This window comes from Nicotiana sylvestris, chromosome 9, assembly GCF_000393655.2.
Source record: "Nicotiana sylvestris chromosome 9, ASM39365v2, whole genome shotgun sequence".
Lineage (NCBI taxonomy): Eukaryota > Viridiplantae > Streptophyta > Magnoliopsida > Solanales > Solanaceae > Nicotiana > Nicotiana sylvestris.
Window position 1 is genome coordinate 59240047 of NC_091065.1, and position 20135 is coordinate 59260181.

A 20135-nucleotide genomic window follows, 5' to 3' on the forward strand; every position below is an offset into this window, starting at 1 on the left:
CTGAAAAACTACTTTTTTTAAGCCAATCCAAACGGACTCTTAGTTTGTTGGTGGTTGATAACTGATTTTGAAGAATGGTTTCCTATTTTGGTACTATATATTTAGAGTTTAGCTCTGTGTTCAAATTGGTATAGTATATTTTGTGAACAACAAGAATATGATATATGATTTATAAATTATAGTAGTTTTTGGTGTTTGATGAATGGTTTTCTAATTTGGTGTTTTATATTTAGAGTGTAGTTACATGTTAAAATTGGTATGGTATATTTAGTGAACAAGAAGAATATAGTATTCTACTATTAATAAACAAAAGAACTATGAAATAATGTGTCAAAAAGTTGTGAATCAGCATATTCAATTGATATTATACATTTTAAAACGTTTGTGCCGAACCTTCAAGAAGTTAATCAACATGGAAGTATAACTCAGACAAGTCATGAAACGGAAGCAGGCAAATGTTCTCCTATTCTTGTATAGAGAAATATGTTTATATCAAATAATCGCACGAGGAAGTGACAAGAAGTGACACGTGAAGTCGAAAACAGGAGATAGTTGAATCCGAAGGCAACGATCCCGTCTGTTACCGGAAAGAATGATACTCATAAAGATGAAATAAATGTCTGCATTTCGATAGCATTTAATGAAGAATACTCTACAACATTAAGTACACGGCACGTTACAAAGAATATGGCATTCACTGCCTGCCGTTAAAACGGCGGTATTCTCAATATTCATAATTAGAAGATTTTTAAGCCTTACCCAGTAGGAAAATCAAAATGAATTATATAAAAAGGTGAAATTTTCAAATGGGCAACCCAGCCCTCTCCGCACTCGCCAAAATATAGCAATCTAACCGACGAACAGTTCAGAATTATGCAGTTGAAACCTGAACACTTGGAGAAGGTTTTCTCCAAAGTAGACCTATTAATTTTACAGCTTCATGCAGATATTATGGAGTCGATTAAACAAAAGAAAACGATACATCGTCTAGGAATATAACACGATACTATTACATTGATAGAAAAGCCACTAGAAAATAGAACAAATAACTCACATATTCATACAAAATAATGAGCACAAATCAAAGTTATCCGATACTTGTACTGGTGAAATAATCAAGGTGTGCACAAGTTGACCTTCAAGATGATGAGGCATAGATATCATTAAGAGTCATCCATACACTAGTTGTTACTCAAGAGTAACATTCACATTTAAAGAGGTGTCCGTCAAAATTATATCTTTGGAATTATCTGCTTTTGGGTGGTTTGGACAATCAAACTTGAGTCTCACCTGTATAGGTCTCGTTATGATGACTTCTTCTAGATCTCTTTTTGATGTCAGCAAGAATTGGACTATAACATCTCTGCTTACCCTTGTCCTCCCCTGATTCAACAGATCTGCTATCCTGGCTGCTTTCCTCTGTCTACTTTCACTACACACATCTGTATCCTTTTTCAGTCTCAAATATGCTGCAGCACAAATGATAACCTGGTGGGGGGAACCAGAGAAATGAAAACAATCACATAATGAGTAAAGCATCATTTTTCTATGCGAAATTCAGTATGAAATGCAGGTAATACCAATTAACTGAAATGTTTATCATTTTAAACAACTTAAGCGAGAAATTTCACATAAATCCTGGAGAATCTTAGTAATTCAGAATCAAAAGCAAAATTGTGTGGGAAGAATAACATACCTCGCTTGTTCCAGGACTTGTATTAATGGAGCAACTGATCTCGATTTTCCCTTCTGGAATTTCTTCACCATGACTCACACTTACCTCTTCTATGGTTGATTCTATTTCCGGTGTTGAAAAGGCAAGGTGGTCAATTTCATCATACCATTGCTGAGCAACACCAACCTGCATATCCCCATCAATTTAACTCTTTAAGCAACTTGAAATAAGGCACTATTTGAAGTGCTTGCTACCTAATACTGCATTCATCCCAAATTACATCTCTTGCTTCGACTTTGTACTGCTATTAGAGGAGTTGAAAAAGTGAATTATTTAGTATTTTGAGATATAATGTTGGACTATATTCTACCTTTAAAGTGGTCCCACAACTATTTGTGCTACATGGTATATACCAACATTCTTTTTGAAAACTTATTTTGGAACTATACAAAAATGAAAAATGGAAAAATCAGTTTGGAACGAGGGAAGTCGAATTTATGGGTGATACAAATACATGGAGACTAAAATGTCCAAGCATTAGAAACCTTTTCTGAAGACGTAATTGTGCTGTCTGCCTCGGAGATTTCAGTTGCTGCCCCTCTAACTTGCCTCCATACACAATTTTCACGCAGTGGTTCGATTAGATCAAAATATACTGGAATATCCAAATTCAGTCGTATGTCAACTCTACCTGTGACAGAAATGAAGAAGCGATGTTATCATACAGTACTCCTCGATCTAGAAGTACTTGGCCTATTTTCTCTTTTTCTATTGATCCATAAAACTACTTGTCCAACAGGTACTCTCCTTTGTAATGCATTTTTCTATTTGGGACATCTCATAAATACTAATAACATTATTAAATACAATTCTCATAACAATTCAATGTCATCAATCGTTCAATTGTAAACTTTAATAGTATACACACTAGTCAGATTAACATTTTAAACCCCTGCTTCGTCCATCTGCCCATCACATAAAATTGGTCGTCAAAGGTAACTTTATATTTTTTCAAATTTGATCTAACATGCTTTTTTTTTTATAATGGTAACATGTAAATTAAGAAAATAAAAACAGCAGTAAGGCAGTGTCAAGACATATTTACAAGGAAAACAAAAACCAGCTATGTCCGCCTAATATCACATTGCACCTATCAGGTCTACTAGAGATTCTGCCTCCTCTATATAGCTTTCTTTACACCAGAAATGAAACAAAATAAAACATTTCATCTTGATGTTCTGTAAAGAGTTGCTTCTGTCTTCAAAAATTCTTAAATTTCTCTACTTCCAGATTGTCCACCATATGCAAGCAGGAACCAATCACCACCATATCTTCTGTCTCACTATACCCCTATTATAATTCCAACACTTCAGCAAATTACAAGTGTTTGCTGGCATGCTCCATTTAAGGCCCATTAAGAAAGAGCTGACACAGTAGGTCAGTAAAAGGACAACGAAGAAACAAATGGCTATTAGTTTCTACAGCTGCACCACATAATAAACACCTAGAGCATATAGCTGAAAACCTCTTCTTCTCAAGTTCTCTTGGGTTAGACAAGTCTTTCTTGCCACTAACCATGGAAAGCATACTACCTTGAAAGGTACCTTGAGTTTCCAAATATACCTCCAGTGCCGTTGTTCTAACTGTTGGTTTGGAATAGAAATTAAGGTATATGCAGATTTAACTGTAAAATTCCCAACCCTGCGAAGGCTCCAACGAAGTTTATCTTCAGATTCTCTGAGACCTTGAAATTCTTCCAATATCTTAAAGAAATCCACAACCCTCTCTAGTTCCCAGTCATTCAGAGCCCTCCTAAAAGTATCATTCCATCCTTGCTGTCCCCAAGCTGTATCTAATGTGGCTGTAGGTGATGTTGCAATGTTGAAAAAATCAGGAAATAATTCTTTGAGAGGGCAATGCACTAACCAGTTATCACTCCAGAAAAGTGTTTTCCTTCCATTACCTACCCTTGTGGTGGTATTAGAAGCCAAAGTATTCCAGTGAAGTCTAATTGACTTCCATAATCCAACCCCATAGGGACTGTTAACAGTGTTAGAACACCATTGTCCATTTTGCCAATACCAAGATGACTTTTCTCCTCAAAGCATTAACCTCCAGATTGTACCTCCAAAGCCACTTCAGAAGTAAATTTGATCTAACATACTCCATTTACATTTCAAGTACGGATTATTTTTTATACTTCCCTAACTAATTATGTAGTAATTTCTAGTCTCATCCTCAGGAGTAAATAAAAAAACTCCTCTTTGGAACAAATCAAAATTTATAAAAAATTACAACCAAATTCTTGCAAGAAAATATGATCCAGAAAAAGAAGATACAAAATTGAAGGTACATAAATATAGGTAATAATAAACAGCTGAAAGAGAAGTATTTTTCCCAGACAAGAGCTTTTTCACTAATTATCTAGACTAAATGTAACCAATAGGTTTTTACTACCTGGCAACAAGTTGAAAGATTCTAGGTGATCAATGGGATTTGCTGCCAATGCTTCATCACTGTAACAGAAGCAGAAATCGACACAGTAAATTAACATAATCACCCAGAAAAAGCAGAAAAGAACAACGGCTAGAACTTCTTTAATTTGTTACACTTACGCAGCACATACTCGTTCAAGAGGAGATGAGGACCAGTAAGGAAACCCAAGGATCCCCAAATTCGAGATCTGGAAGCTTGATATAGAACCCGAGTTTCTATTGAGTTTTAATACACTCTGACCAACTTCAGATAAGTACAAATCAATAGTTGAATCAAACAAAGCAGAAGTTACAATGGATGCAATCACTTAAGACATGATTACCTGTATCACAGATGAGCATCTGATCCTGAAGAGTTGCAACAGAAGACATAAGCTCAAGATATGGAATTCTCTTTGATGAGTAATTTGCATCTCCTTGCTGCTGCAACCAATCACTAGGCATTTGATTCAAAAGCGTAGACTTCTCTAGGATCAATGGCTCACAGATCTCCAAAATATTTGAAAATCCTTTTAGAGTATGGATGAGTCAACAACTGACGCTAACTGTTAGTAGAGAAAACTAAAACCATTTTTGGAAATAATTTCTATACCTTTAACAACCTCTCCGATAACGCATGAGGCTAAATCCATGATCCACAATGTCTCGCAGCTGCATGCAAAAAGATTTCAAGTGAGGGCAACCCCAAAGCTCAAACCATAAAATTTTACAAATACAAGTGCAGAAATTATCAAGATGCTATTAATTTCAAAATCCAGAAACAAAATCTGCAAAATATAAATTGGAAAGAGCAATGTTTGGGCTTCTAATATTCCATTTTCCTTGAAAGGATCAAAGAGACGAGACGACAAACTTGTTCATCATATGCAATTTCTAAGTTCATGAAATGTTGGCCCGTTCGGGCCATTTATTCTTTTAGAACAAAAAATGAGAACCAATATTGGGCATATGTTCCGATCATTTCCAACTTCTTAAACTGGCTATGTGATACAAACATACCTAGTTATGCCACCAGGAAAAAAAGATTATAAAGCTTAAGACCTAAAAAGAGATAGATTACATAGTTTAAGAGCTATGAACAGATAAACAGTTACAAGAGTTTGGTTTGAAAATTTAGAATATATAATGAAATATTTCCAAGAACAAAATAAACAGAAATTGAACAAAGAGAGAAATCAATGAATTTTGCTTTGAATACCTAAAAACATATCCTCCACACCCCCAAGCTAAAAGATAAATAAGAAAAAGAATTGATCTGTGGCATTCTGCTTAAAGAGAGAAGATGAAGAAAAAAGGACCAAATAAGCCAAAGAGGAAAGAAGAAAATAGAAACTAGAAAGTCAGATGCCTTAACAAAATTTATGCCAGAACCAGCCAAGAGGACAAAAATGTGTAAGTGTTAAATGAATATCAACAAAATGAATATGGTAGAAATGTGAATATTAAGATGGATGTAAGAACACACAAGATTAGACAAGATTAAAACTATCCATATACGGCAGAAGGTGCAAGTAGCACATAAAAAGATAAAATGAGAGAAGGTCGTTTGAGATGGTTTGGTCATGTCTTACGCAGACATCTAAATACATCGGTTTGTAGGTAGAAACCATGACAACGGAAGGTGTTAAAAGGGAACGAGGTAGACCAAAATCACACAAGGAAGTTGGCCCAAAATACCTACAGTCTCTTAGAATCATGAAAATTTAGTGAAAAACAGAACGCATTGGATAACAGGAAGATCCATATAGGCAAAACCAACTACTTGGCATTTGTATGTTAATAGAAAATGTAAAGAACTTCTATTACTAAAGAGTTTAAATTATTAATATTGAAATGAAACGAATTCAAATCGAGCGAAATGGGTAGTGATGACTTGTATAGCCGATCACAACTAGCTTGGTAGAAGGCATTGCTGTTGCGGTCGTTTTGATCCGATTTGCAATTGAAGAAAAAGCAAGCAGGAATTCCGAAATAAATTATGTTCCCTGCATCCATCATGTGATTATTGCCTCATTTTCTTTTCCTTATTGTTCGACAATCGGTGCTTTCTACCTGTTGTAATAAGGAAACTCTAAACTAAGCCTTCAGGATACTTGAATGTTCGAAAAGATGAAGATCCATTTCCATAGATTGTTAGAACCAATAAAGGGCACTCTTGTTTCCTATTGCTGAATCAGAACATCAACAAGCAAGACTATGCCTTTACACCTCACCAATTAAACGAAATAGAAAAAGTTTCAGAGCTAGTCTTCTAGGTTAATTTACAAATATCTTCGTGCAATAAGTTAAAACTTAGTGCCTTGCATTTGAATTGGAAGTTAAAACTTGGTGAGGGAGAAATAATATAACGCATTTGCAGACTTATAACTTGGAAGATAATTGGACCAGCTGTTGCATCTACCTGCGGTTTAAAATGAGGAGATCGCCATTTGGAGATTTCAGCATGTGCCACGGAAACAGCAATGTGTCCTGCTGCAATTCTTCAGACTGTGCATTTAGATCGTTTCTAGGCCAAAGCTTCCCCAATATCCAGCTCCAAATGCTACTATTTATATTTGTTTTGCTTCTTGGGTACAAAGTCTCCACAACCCTCCTCCCCATATCAGCTCTCCTAATAGCATGATTCTTTCACCACCAGGGGCACATTTGTTACTTATGAAATAACAGGGAAAACCTAATGAACTAATAGGGATGCCATGCAAAAAAGAAACAGTAATGGTGTCTTCATCCACTAGGACAAAAAATTCAAGGCTGTCATGTAGTAGAACAATCTAGTACTCGAGTATCAAAAAAAAAGGAGATACATGGAAGCCATAATGTCATTTGAACAACATAGAATCTCAAGATCACTCTATATCCCATATGACAGAATATCTGTTGGTATAATTTTTTATATCAATTAACCTAAAAAGGTTAACTGACGTTTATGAAAAAAAGAAGAAAAAAAACTGAGTGTGATACTTGTAGGAGAGAACTGTAGATTGAGGGCTAACTCAACAACAATAAACCTCATGGTGAAGCGAGGAGCACAGGTATTAGTGTATTACACTCTAAATCACAATGTGAATGCTGAGTTTCTACTCTACTTCATTTGACTATTAAGAGAAAAATTGATAAAATTATGTATTCTGTAGGATCAACAGGGGAACATGTAGGACTCCCTGCTACATTGTGGATGTTAATAGAGAAATAAAAAAGCTTAGATTGACAAAACTAAAGGTGAGGCCATGCTATCTTTTGTAATTTAATATAAGGTAGACCTTTCTTTAGGAAGAAGATGGATGTTATCTTCAAAAGAACCAAAAGGGACATAATGAGATTCACCTTGAGAGGAGTGACAGTTCCTTTTCAAACTCAGGTGACCATGTAATGCAGCCAAAAGCCTAAGACTGAGTGCAGACTTATTTGCCAATGAAAGAGACAAACTACATCAGTCAAAACTTGCAAAACCACACTTGCCTTGCTTTTACCACTATCTTTCACAAAGATCACTTAAATTAGAGGTGTAAACGCGTAATCAAGGTCAGCTAACCCAAGTTCTTGAATTCGTGTTTATGTTAAAAGCTCAACCCAACAAATTTAGAAAATTGAGCTTCTCTGGACAAAGTAAACAAGGCTGCGCTTGGATCACTTTACTGGAGCTCAAATTATCTATTAAAGAATTCATTAAATTTTTTATATGATTTATGCACATTTAAGATTAGGTAGGAAAAAACTAGATAAACTATTATTCCAAATTAATACTAGATAGGACCTGAACATTAAAATCTTTCCACACTAGCAACTAGAAAAGATATATTGACTTGTTCAAAAACAAATTGCCAACGAATAACTCAATTAATGTATATCTTTGCTTTTATTTTTAATAAAATATAAATATGTAAAAGTTTGAAAAAAAAACTCGGTAACTTAAACTAGCCAAACTTGAGCTGGTACGAGCTCAACTCGCTTATCAATAGCAAGCTTAAGCCAGGCTGTATCCGCCAACACACAAATAAAATCGTAATTATGCTTAATGCTTCTGCGACACTCATTGCTTCAGTTTAATGTTCTTTTACCGAACGTTTTAACTCCCTCTATCTCCGTTATATAACAATTTAGGGGCATACAACGATTAAGATATTAGTCTCATGTATTTAATACTCTTGTGGCAAGAAGAAAGACAATTTTGACTATTGGAATATTCTCATAGTTAGCTTGAGATGAAACACAGCACATGATGCTTTAAGAAATGAATGACTAAATGAGCGTAGCTTTTATAACAGCTGATTTTTTTTCTGCAAGTGAGTTAACAATTTGGGACATTCCAAAAGATCGAAATCATGTGTGATGGAGTGGTTTTATTTCACTTTTTGCTACATCAAGCACGCCCACCTCCTTTTCATTTCTTTTTTTATCCCTCTTAACCATCAAAATTAGACAATGAGAGATAGGATATCATAAGAAACATAAAGAGCTTCAATGCAATTACCTCTGAGTCCACAAGATATAGGCAGTCCTCAGTGGCATGATAAAAAGAAGCTGCCGGACGCTTTAACTTCGCATATTCAAATTCTCCATCTTCATGACCAGGAGAAGAACCAATCTATTTCAAAAATGATAATGTTTGCATTAGCAATTCCCGTTATGCTTTAGCAGTAAGATATAACCATCAAAATATCATGAAGCAATCCATGCAAGCCTGACACATACAGAGTCTAAAATCATTCCACTGCCATCTAGTACAATAACTCTATGGTGATTGGAGTCAGAAAGGAAAAGGCGATTGCCACTCTCATCAACTGAAATACCACCTGCAAGAAAAGTCAGAAACTAAAGTATAAGTGACAAATGCTAGGAAGAAGGGGCCTCAGGCAAATCACAATCCTTGAATTTTGAAATAGAGGGAACACCTCTTTTTATCATCTCTTAAAATTATTAGACAAGGGAAGCTTTCGAAAGTAAATTGAGATAGCTATCAGTTTTGAATCTCAAATATCTTCCACCAAAATTCCAAGCTACATCATAGTGATTCAAAGAGAACATCGACTGGGTACCTCTTTACCACTTCCTATCATAGCACTGCTTTAACATTATCAACATTTAGTTTGATAGTTTAGCAAACTACACTTTGATGAGTAACATGAAATACAATGTTATCCTCTCTACCTTTCTCCTCGAACAGCAAAGTTGCACAAGGTTTATAGTCACATCAGTTGGAAGAGCAATTATTCACCATTCCATACAAATTAACCTTGAATTTGATTCCCTGTTTCAGGTGGTTAATTGTTCTGTTCTTATCTGATTATCCCTCTTTCTACACGGCAACAAGAAGACGAGGGAGGAAGGGGGAACGTACTTCATAATTTCTTACTGACTGCAGAACACACAAGTTGCACATTTGATGCAGAAATCCTTGCACTTCCCCAGTAATTAATAGATGGTGATGTTCCAAATTATCTTTTAAAGAGTGCTAAATCAACAGTATGGGACAGCTCAACAAGGGAACGTCTACCTGGAAAGTGAAGAAACAGGTTTCGCAAGGGGAAACAGAGAGGTGGTTCCTTTAATTCATCAGTTGGCTTTACCCATGTGCTTGTCAGGATCTTAGGGGCCTCACTCTCTTGTGCTCTGAAATCCTTGATTGCTGACATCGGAGAACGTAAGAAAGAACCTCAGTACTATGACAATAGAAGGAAAATGGACATACAGAAACTATTTCATGGAAAAAATGAAGCATATAAAAACATGTAAAGCAAGGTAACTATTCTACTCTTTTTAGCTGGTCCGCAGCCTTAATCCCCAAAGATAAAGTAATCAAACTTACTATAGAAACTCAGTATATCAGGAAGAGCATATGGGAAACATGAATGATAAATATCCTACATGTTACACAAAGGTACAGTTGATATAGATGGGAGAAAGACCAATACAGTGCAGTTGATATAGATGTTACACAAATGGTGCAGTTGATATAGATGGGAGAAAGACCAATACAATGCAAGTGCCACTCAAAATATACATAGACAATTTATAAGGAGTTCAATTTCTATTTAGTTAACGAAACCAGTAACTATTTTTCTTAACTTCTTTTCCTGATGCAGAAAAAGCAATATCAGTTAGACAGGGTATGGCTTGTCCTCCATTACAATGACGAGCCATAATCTTTTTTTTTTTTTTGATGAAGTACGGGATATCATTAATGGCATCAAGTAGATGCAACTAGTACAAAGATAGTAAATGCAAAAGTGAGTTTGTTAGCTCAATTACAATGTGCCCTATACTAAAGATAAGGAGCTAACAAAGTCCAAAAACATATCAGTGGAGTTTACAGGAAAGAGATTACGCCAGCTATATAAAAATAAAAGACAATTAACCTTGAGAGTGTGATTAGGAGTTGATATTACATCAAAACATCTTCGATTCCTTTCTGTCCAGATACACCAAAAAATACAGGCAGGAATCATTTTCCAGATCTTCCTGATGGACCTACCTACCAACTTTCCAAGAACTCCAGCATATGAAGGCATCGTTAATCCTCTCAGGCATGACCCAACTGAGCCCAAAAACTGAAAAGAATATGTTCCACATATCTGTAGCAACTGCACAATGTAATAGGACATGACGGTTGGTTTCTATGTTCTGATGGCACATATAGCATTTTTTGACAGTATATGTTCCTTCTCCGGAGATTGTCTTGAGTCAAACATGCTTCGTAAAGTGTTGTCCAGCTGAAACAAATCAGCTTAGGGGGGTAATTTCGTGTTCCAGATTAATTTCCATGACCAATTATCCACCATCTCATTCTCGGCACAAAGAGCTGAATATCCTGCTTTAATAGAGTATAGACCATCTTCTTTTATCACCCCATCTTACATCAACAACCCAGTATAATCCGACTAGTGGGGTCTGGGGAGAGTAGAATGTACGCAGACCTTACCCCTACTCGAAGAAGGTTGAGAGGCTATTTCCGGAAGACCCTCGGCTCAGACAAGATAGAGAGAAAAGAGTAACAGCAAGCAACAACACCAGCAAACCAAACGGAAAACCGAAGTGAGAGGAACAGTAAGCAATAACAGAAATCTAATATCTAATAATAATAAGAAAATGCAAAACTAACACTGAGGGATGTATTAGAACTACTGGAACGAGCAAGGACACCGCTCGACTACCTAGCCTATTACCTTAATTTTTGACTTTCACACCTTCCTATCCAGGGTCATGTCCTCAGTAAGTTGGAGAATCGCCATGTCTTGCCTAATCACTTCTCCCCAATACTTCTTCAGCCTACCTTTCCTTGGCCCTCCAAGACCAACCTCTCACACCTCTTAACTGGGGCATTAGTGCTTCTCCTTTTTACATGTCCGAACCATCTAAGTCTTGCTTCCTGCATGTTATCCTCCACAAAGGCCACGTCCACCTTGTCCTGAATAACTTAATTCCTAATTCTAACTAACCCGGTATGCCCACACATCCATCTCAACATCCTCATTTGTGTGTTTCGTTGTTACCTTCCCAAAGGAAATTCCTTCTAATCTCGTCCAGTTGTTTTTTCACCTTGCTTGGGATGGGGAATAATGACATAAAATATGTGGGAATGCTATCCAGAACACGATTGATAAGTGAGTCTTGTCACTCATTGAGACGTATTGCATCTGCCAAATAGCCAACTTTTTTCCAAATTTTTTCACCATACCATTCCAAATTCCAGTTGACCACTTGACCTGAATTTAGCACCATGTGGTAGCCCAAGGTATGTTGTTGGAAAAGTACCAATGTTGCAACACAAGATGTTTGCCAGAGTCTACAAATTCTGAACATTATTAACGGGACAAATGTAGTTTTTCATCATATTAATGTGTAGTCATGACAGCGCCTCAAAAATAAGCGGTGTACGATTTAAGTGTAGCACCTGGGACTCCTCTACTCCACAAAAAATAAGGGAATCATCAGCATAAAGCAAATGTGAGATTGTAATTACATTCCCTTGACTAGTGCCTAGTTCAAAACCTTTTAACTATTGTAGATCTCTTGCTTTTTCAAGCATTCTGCTTAACCCTTCCATAGCGAAAATAAAGAGAAAAGGGGAGAGGAGGTCTCCCTGCCTGACACCATTCTGTGGGGAAAAAAAACAATTGGGCTAGAGTTGAGCAAGACTAAATATTTCACAATACTAATGCAAAATTTTATCTATTTGATCCATCACCAAATCCTATCTTCCTTAGCATTGTGATGAGGAATTGCTTGTTGAGTTGATCAAAGGCCTTCTCTATGTCCAACTTGCACAGGATGTCTATTCACCTCTCTTCAGTTTACAATCAAGAACTTTGTTGGCAATTAAGGTTGCATCTGTTATTTGCCTGCCTTTGATGAAGGTATTTTGATGTCTACAAATAAGTTTCCCAATCACTTTTTTCAATCTTTCAGAGAATAACTTTGCAACTATTTTATAGACACCACCAATTAGGCTTATTAGTCTATAATCCTTAAGCTTAATTGCTCTTATTCTTTAGGAATTAGAGCAATTTATGAGGCATTACAAGGCTTAACCATATGGCGGTGTTGATGAAAATGGTTGAGTACCTGAATTACATCTGCCTTGATGATTCCACGTGCCTTTTGGAGAAGGCCATGGTATAGCCATCCGGACCTAGTGCCTTGTCAGGAGCACATGATTGAATAATTGCTAGAATCTCCTCTTCCTCAAAAGCCTATGTTGCTAGGAGTCTTGGACTCTCCGAAAATGTGGTCGGGTGCGTGTCGGATCCTCCAAAATTAGTGCATTTTTGCGGATCCAACAGGGGTGCGGCAACATTTTGGAGAGTCCGCGCAACATAGTCAAAAGCTTTCTCCAGTTCTATCTTTTCTTCATCAGTGATACTTGCCAGAACTTCAAAGTCTGCAGTTGGTCTCTAAGGTTCATTTTCGGTATAGAGCTTTTGATAAAAGTCTAAAATTTCCTCCTTAATCCGTCCTCTCTCTTCATTGGTTTCATTGCCAATTTTGAGCTTGTCAATGTAGGTGTTTCTTCTGTGAGAGAGTGCCATTTTCTGAAAATATTTGGTGTTCCTGTCCCACTCTTTAAGCCATAAACATCTAGATTTTTGCCTCCATAAGACCTCTTCAATCTTTTTTTTTTTATTTGCACCGGGTGTCCGAGTCTCTAAGAGCCCCGACTAATCCCGGGGGTGCACAGGCCCTCGGCAAGGAGTTTCCCGCAAGTGCACCACGGTTATTTCAGGTTTTACCCAGTCCGATGGCCTCAGAAATTGTTTGCACCCGGTGGGTTTCGAACTTGAGACCTTGAAAGGGAGCAAACCCCAAGGCTCAAGTCAATTGCCACCAGGCCAACCCCTGAGGGTTTACCTCTTCAATCTTAGCAAGCTGTTGAAGTTCTAGTTTTAAATCTAGCAATTTGACGAGCCATAACTAATATTATAAGGTAGGCATTACCCAACAATTGAGGCTAATTTCTTTGTATTGCATTTACTTATATATTATGTTGAGACATATATGATTAAGTAAATAAAATGTGTTCTTTCTAACAATTTAAACAGTTAGATGAGAAGGTCCACAGTTCATTGAAGTATCAAAGCCTTTATTCGTTGCATAGTAACCAGCAACATTCAGAAAAAGAATATCGTTGTCGTGCATTTTCCAATGACTGAAAGTGGTCATATCTTAATTTTGTTTCATGAGTGTTGTGCAATATGCGACATCACCACAAAAACACTGCCGAGAAAAATCCAATGACTAATGCGGGTAATAGAGATCTCACGCGCCAACAAAATCTCATTTTTTTAGGATGAGGCTTTGCTCTTGGTGATCAATTTCTCATTCCAAGTTTCCAACTTGACCCATCTGGAGTTTTGCGGATTCTGACTAGTGGAATAGGTTTCGACAAGGATCATAGCATATTTTCGCTGGTTTTCCAGGGAAACTTTTCCAAATACGTTAGCTATTGCCAGACTCAACTCTGTGTCTGTTTATCCAATGTTGGACCCCCCACATTATGTTGTCCATGCTCTAGATGTCCATGCCTGGGAGTGGAATTATTAGAAGGTCCCAATCGTCACATCATGAGCTAGTTTCTTGGATTGAGTTAGGCCTAAAGTCCATCTTCTTTACTTGCTATCGGAGTAGGCAAGATGTTCCAGGTTCAAATCTCACTACCACGCAAATATATATTACAAGTGTCTAGCTCATGAAAAAATAGAATTAGACTATGTGAGGGGGAGTGTTGAGCCAAAATTAAGGCAAAATATTGGGTGGAGAATCACTGGTGCTCAAAATTCCCAAGACAGCCACATGGTGTAGGCTTGTGGAAAAGCATATGCAGCTTATGGAAGAACTCATCATTCAAAGTGGGGAATGGAGTTAAAATCAATATATGAAAGAACAAATGGTTGGACAACATTATTCTAAAAGATGAATTCCCTAATCATTTTTATTAAAGTTGATCCAGATTCAACAATTTCACAGAATAGAGCAGGTAACTCCTGGGAATTGTCACCGATTGTAAACTCAATGATCTACTGCAACTACTTTCAAAGCTAGAGAGATGCACAATGAATACTCATGAAGTTGACAGATTGAGATGAGGGAATTCAAGAGATGGCTCGTACAATGTTAAAGCAGGATAAAACTAATGTGCCAACAATGCAATGATAGATAAATGGCCCTGGAAGCTAATTTGGAGAACAAAGCTACCCACAAAAATAATTTGCTTTAGTTGGACGCACTAAATGAGGCATGTTTGACGCAGGATAACCTCTGTAGAAGGAACATTCAGCTTGTAAACAGATGTTACAAGTGTCTTCTCAACTTAGAAAGCATCAGGCACCTTCTTCTCCAATCTAGAGTAGCAGCAGATCTTAGGAGCATGTTTTACTCGATTTTTGGACTTAACTGGGTCATGCATATAGGTAAAGGAAGCTTATGAAAGCTGGGAAGTTGATAAACCCATCAAGAACATATGGTGAATGGTTCCAGCAATTATTTTTTGGTCTCTATGGATGGAAAGAAATCATAGATGTTTTGGTGGTATCTCAACTCCAAATCGCTTTTAAAGGCTAGGTGTCTTATGAATTTGTTTAACTGGTGCAAGCTGTCCCCTGTACATAACATTGACCATTTTTTTTTATTTTTAAGCTCTGTAGTCTTAGCCTAATTCTCATGTAATGGAGCTATCAGAATCACTTTTTTACTTTTTTCATCTTCTCGATGCCATTAATGAATATATTTACCTCATAAAAAAAACATGCCGCATATAAAAAGAGGGAAATATAGCATACCTTTGTCTAGAATCACCATTTCTGCTTCCTTCCCATAACAGATTGACGGACTCTTCAAACCTTTAAACATCACATAGCAGGCCTCACTAGCAATCTAACAAAGGGAATAGTGTGTCAAATTCATAACTAATCAATGAATCTAGTCACAATCAGAACATGAGTAAATGAAATAAAGGTTGCAGAAACTCGGATATTACGGCCAACAGCAAATATCACCCAAAAGCAAATGTTTATTATAAGCATATGCAAAATTTAACTGTATGGAAGGCAACAAGCAACAAAGTAATACTCAAGACCCAAAAATCATGGACAAATTACAAGAAACAGAAGCCAGATCTTAACCCAACACCAACCAACAAGTTTTTAATGAGGGAGCCGCAAACTTAACAATTAAGCACAATATTTCCAGTCCTGAACCATATCTAAAAGCGTGAACAAAAAGATAGATGACATGGACTTACCCCACAATACCAGTTGCATCTTCTAGCATAATGCCAATTAGCTCTAATGCTGACAAATTTCTAAGCCTAACTACCAGATAAGTGGTACTTTGCAGATTAAAGGAGATTAGCAGAGGCCTAACACAAAATTCGAACTACTTAACCAATACTGTTAACAAAGTCAATGTTTAACGATGAGGTATGCTAAGTACTGTACATCCATTTGGTCCACAATTTGACTATCAAAGAATGTTAAACAAATTTTTGAAGCATTGTTCTTTAGTTTACAATGTATATCGATTTTCAGAGTTGTTTTTAGGACTTAAAAGAGACTTACTAATCTTTCTCTCCCCGTTAAAAAACCAGTGTCATATATAACTCCATGACGGGACATGACAAAATGTTTCAATAACCTACCAAAAAATCGAAAATTATTCCTTAACAGTATAGAGTTTATCTTGCTTTCTTTAGAACATTAGCAAGGAAATATCGATGGAAACACTTATACTAAGGCTCAGGATCCAGGTACCACTTATAACAGAAAATTCAGATCTCATTGAATGGTCAGATATGCAAGCCCCTTCTGACTAAGTACAATATTCAAAAGAAGGTCCAGCACTTTGAGCCAGCTATCCTGTCGTATGACACTATAGTATGATAAAACAGATTGAAAATGATATTGTAAACTGCACTAATTGAGCAGCAAATTCTGTGAATATCTATGTTGCTCGGACTCTCCGAAAATGTGGCCGGATACATGTCGGATCCTCCAAAAGTAGTGCATTTTTGAAGGATCCGACACGGGTGCGGCTACATTTTGGAGAGTCCGCACAACATAGGTGAATATACCTCCAGAACATCCTTGTTAGATAGCAGAAGAGGAAAAGCAATGTTTTCCTTCAAGGTTCTCCCAAGCAGATGTGAGCATATATTACTGGAGGAAAGTGGGATCTTCTTGATACCCTGGTAACCAATTATTTGAAGGAAAGGATATCTGCAACATTAGAAGAAAGCACAGATCTCTAAAAAGCTGTATATAAGAAAACTAAGACAAAAAGAAGTTTGCGTAAGGATCTACTCTACCTCTGCTGGAGAAACTTTACTTTCTCAAGCATGCTAACAAAGTTTGCCTCGGTGATTGAAGTTTCATCTAGGAATCCAGTTACGAGCACTAGGAAGATGCCATCTTTCAAAAATTTCTTATCCGGAATTCCATTAAACCAACAATGAGAAGGGCCTGCACATTGTTCAAATCATTCAGGAATAAAGTTAAGAGCAACGGACATGAGACAACTGTGCACATATATCCAGTTACAACCAGATAATGAAATAGTTTGTAAAACCAAAAGTTAAGCAATAGACATGAAATATTCAAAACATAATAAAGAATGACATTGATAGCATAACCAAGAATTTCATGAACAAATTTGTCATAATCCACTGCTTACATGCATTCCATTAATAACAAGTGGAGGAGACGGGGAATGACGAAGGCAAAATTGACATGATATATTCTATCATGTAGAAGTCATATGATTTACTAAGAAGCAACCATCATTACAGCCAGCAGAAAATGAAAGCAAAAACATGATTTTGTTCTCTGCAATCATTTTGATATCATCATGATGATTTCTTTAAATTGTTTAGACTGACTATAGACCAATACTTTCACTTTTTGCTAAGATTTTGTATGTAAATATTCAAGACTCATTTCACCGATAAGATCCACAGAAGGGAAATGATTAACTCAATTGCTGACAAGTTGGTTCAGTACAGAAGTCATTCATAGTCCACTTGAACAAGTCCTGGGCACATCATACAGGAAAGGGAAGCTACTTAAAAATTTCCTCCAGCTCGGGTTATTTTCTTCTTTCTTCATAAATAAGTTTCTTCAACTTGGCTTACCAACTTAGTTTGTAGGAAATATCCATCAAATGTTTAGACACCAATACCACCAAATCAATGTAATTTTCCCAGAACTTATGACTTTTTGCCTGATAAAAGTAGCTAAACATATTCCACATGTGACCTCAGTATGTGGTTTCATCATCACAATTTTCCTCGAAATAACTAAATCGCATTTACCAAGTGAGAGTAGCTCACCTTCAGGTTTATCAATAGCAGACTTAATGAAGGAAGGGAAATCGAGTTGTACAACAGGCTCTTCTGGCACTGCTTCTGATATAGTAGTTGAATACCTGAAAGAGACTGTCAAGTACAAGTGAAGACTACTACAACCTCCAAAATAGTAGCTTGAAAAAAAAATTCAAACCACTATATGGAGCAATAAAAACAAAAGATATAAAATTAATAGGTAAAAGTTCAAAACAAAAAAATAGTAAATGCAATTGCCTTCAAATATACAAATCATGAACAGGCTTTCTAGTGGAAATATTACTTTTTTATAAGAAATTTCAAATTGGCGTATCCAGCAAATAGAAATTGTTACCTCTGATCCTGATGAAATCTATATCCACACTTTGTATTGATGTCTGCACATGAATAATTCAAAAGAGGCGGAAGCAAATTGCTCTCCTTTACAACTAGTTTACACCTGTTTCCTGAATCCAAAAATCAGAAATTCCTATATATAAGGAGAAGAGTAAATAAAACATTAGCCAAATGTTGAACAAGTAAAATACCAGAAGAAATGAGAGGGAGAAGCCTATAAGCTTCTTTCAGGCGTCTAACTCGAAGAGCCATAGCCATACTCTCTATAGTCTCCTTTTCTTTCTTGCTCTTCAAATTTCACTACTTTCGCTGCCTCTATATAAACGGCGGGGGAAACTTGCGTATTTTAGCCTTTTAGGGCATTAAAATAAAATGTACTTAAACATATTAGTAATATATAAATTTCGTTTATTTGCTAATGTTTTTCTCCAGTGGTAAAATCCTTCATCGATCGATCTCCAACCCCAATCAGAAAGAATTGGAAAGGGATTAAACAGTTACTATTTGTCAAAGAAATTCGAAGCCGTTAAACCTGTATTAATTTTAATAAATATATAAAAGTGATAAAATAAAATAAAAATTCAAATAAAAAAAATTGAAACCACTAATTTTAAGTTCCATTGCACTGCCCCTCTAATTTTCTCCTTCTCTTTATTTTTCAAAAATGAAAACCAACACCTTCAACTGCACAAACATTCAGTTCATCCTTTGGACCGTGGCAAAATTAGGGTTTTTTATGGGATTTTTTCATTCTTATAAACTATTTGAAATCTTATTACGAAAAATGTCTATGTATTGATATTTATCCGATCTAAATACATTTTAGTTACAAAATATATACAATCCACTTTAAAAGACTTCCAATTCATTATTTGTACCTTCAGGATTTGGTTACACCCTTTTTCCTTTTTTCTCTCGTCTCTCCCAAGATTATCTCCAGATATATCAACTACTTTCTCTTTTTGACATTGGACCTTGTGTTTACAATGGGAAAATTAGCAACAAGTTCTGCGTATTCACCATAACAAAATGTCAACCATTGTGTTTACAATGGGAAAGGAACGTGTTACAGACTTGACGACTTTAAAAATCTCATACAATGCAAAAGACTACTTTCCAGAGCTAGCAACATATTTTTTTATACTCTTTTTTTGGTGTGTGAAGTAAATAGCTTCATTAATGGCATCAAGAAGAATTTCTTTTTATACTTTTTTCTTTATATTTTGGAATGTGAGGTTGAATGGAGCTTGAAGTTCGTATAATTATTAGAAATTTACATGCAAGAGATGTGCGCAAGAATAATAAGGGAAAACAACTTATCTACAACTTTTATATATTATTTCTATCCAGTTATATTCAACTATAATATCATACCACGTAAACATAATTTTTATACAAATTTTATACAATGTCTTTTGTATATTTTGTATCTGATTTATATATAGTAAAAATAAATTTTATACAACTAATTATATATTATACAATTTATCTACAACTTTCATATATTATTTCTATCCAGTTATATACAACTACAATATCATACCACGTAAACATATTTTTTATACAAATTTTATACAATATGGCTTTTGTATATTTTATATCTGATTTATACATAGTAAAAATAAATTTTATACAACTAATTATATATTATATAATTTATCTACAACTTTCACACATTATTTCTACCCAGTTAAATACAACTACAATAACATACAATTTAAATACAAATTTTATATAATATGTCTTTTGTATCTGATTTATACATAGTAAAAATAAATCTCATACAACTAATTATATATTA

At 35.8% G+C, this 20135-nt stretch overlaps 1 protein-coding gene across 1 annotated transcript; it reads right to left on the minus strand.

Annotated features, from left to right (window-relative positions):
* Positions 1-763: 763 nt before the first annotated feature.
* On the minus strand, positions 764-18836 carry LOC104231616 (uncharacterized). The gene is made up of 17 exons (XM_009784632.2): positions 18526-18836; positions 18333-18444; positions 17987-18081; positions 16967-17120; positions 16733-16877; positions 15444-15537; positions 9665-9796; positions 8863-8963; positions 8642-8755; positions 6572-6795; positions 4763-4821; positions 4494-4679; positions 4291-4414; positions 4133-4191; positions 2221-2366; positions 1697-1861; positions 764-1488 (listed from the first exon to the last, which is right to left on the minus strand). Exons 1-17 carry the CDS (start codon positions 18590-18592, stop codon positions 1189-1191), a joined length of 2277 nt encoding a protein of 758 aa, XP_009782934.1. The 5' UTR covers positions 18593-18836; the 3' UTR covers positions 764-1188.
* Positions 18837-20135: the final 1299 nt, after the last annotated feature.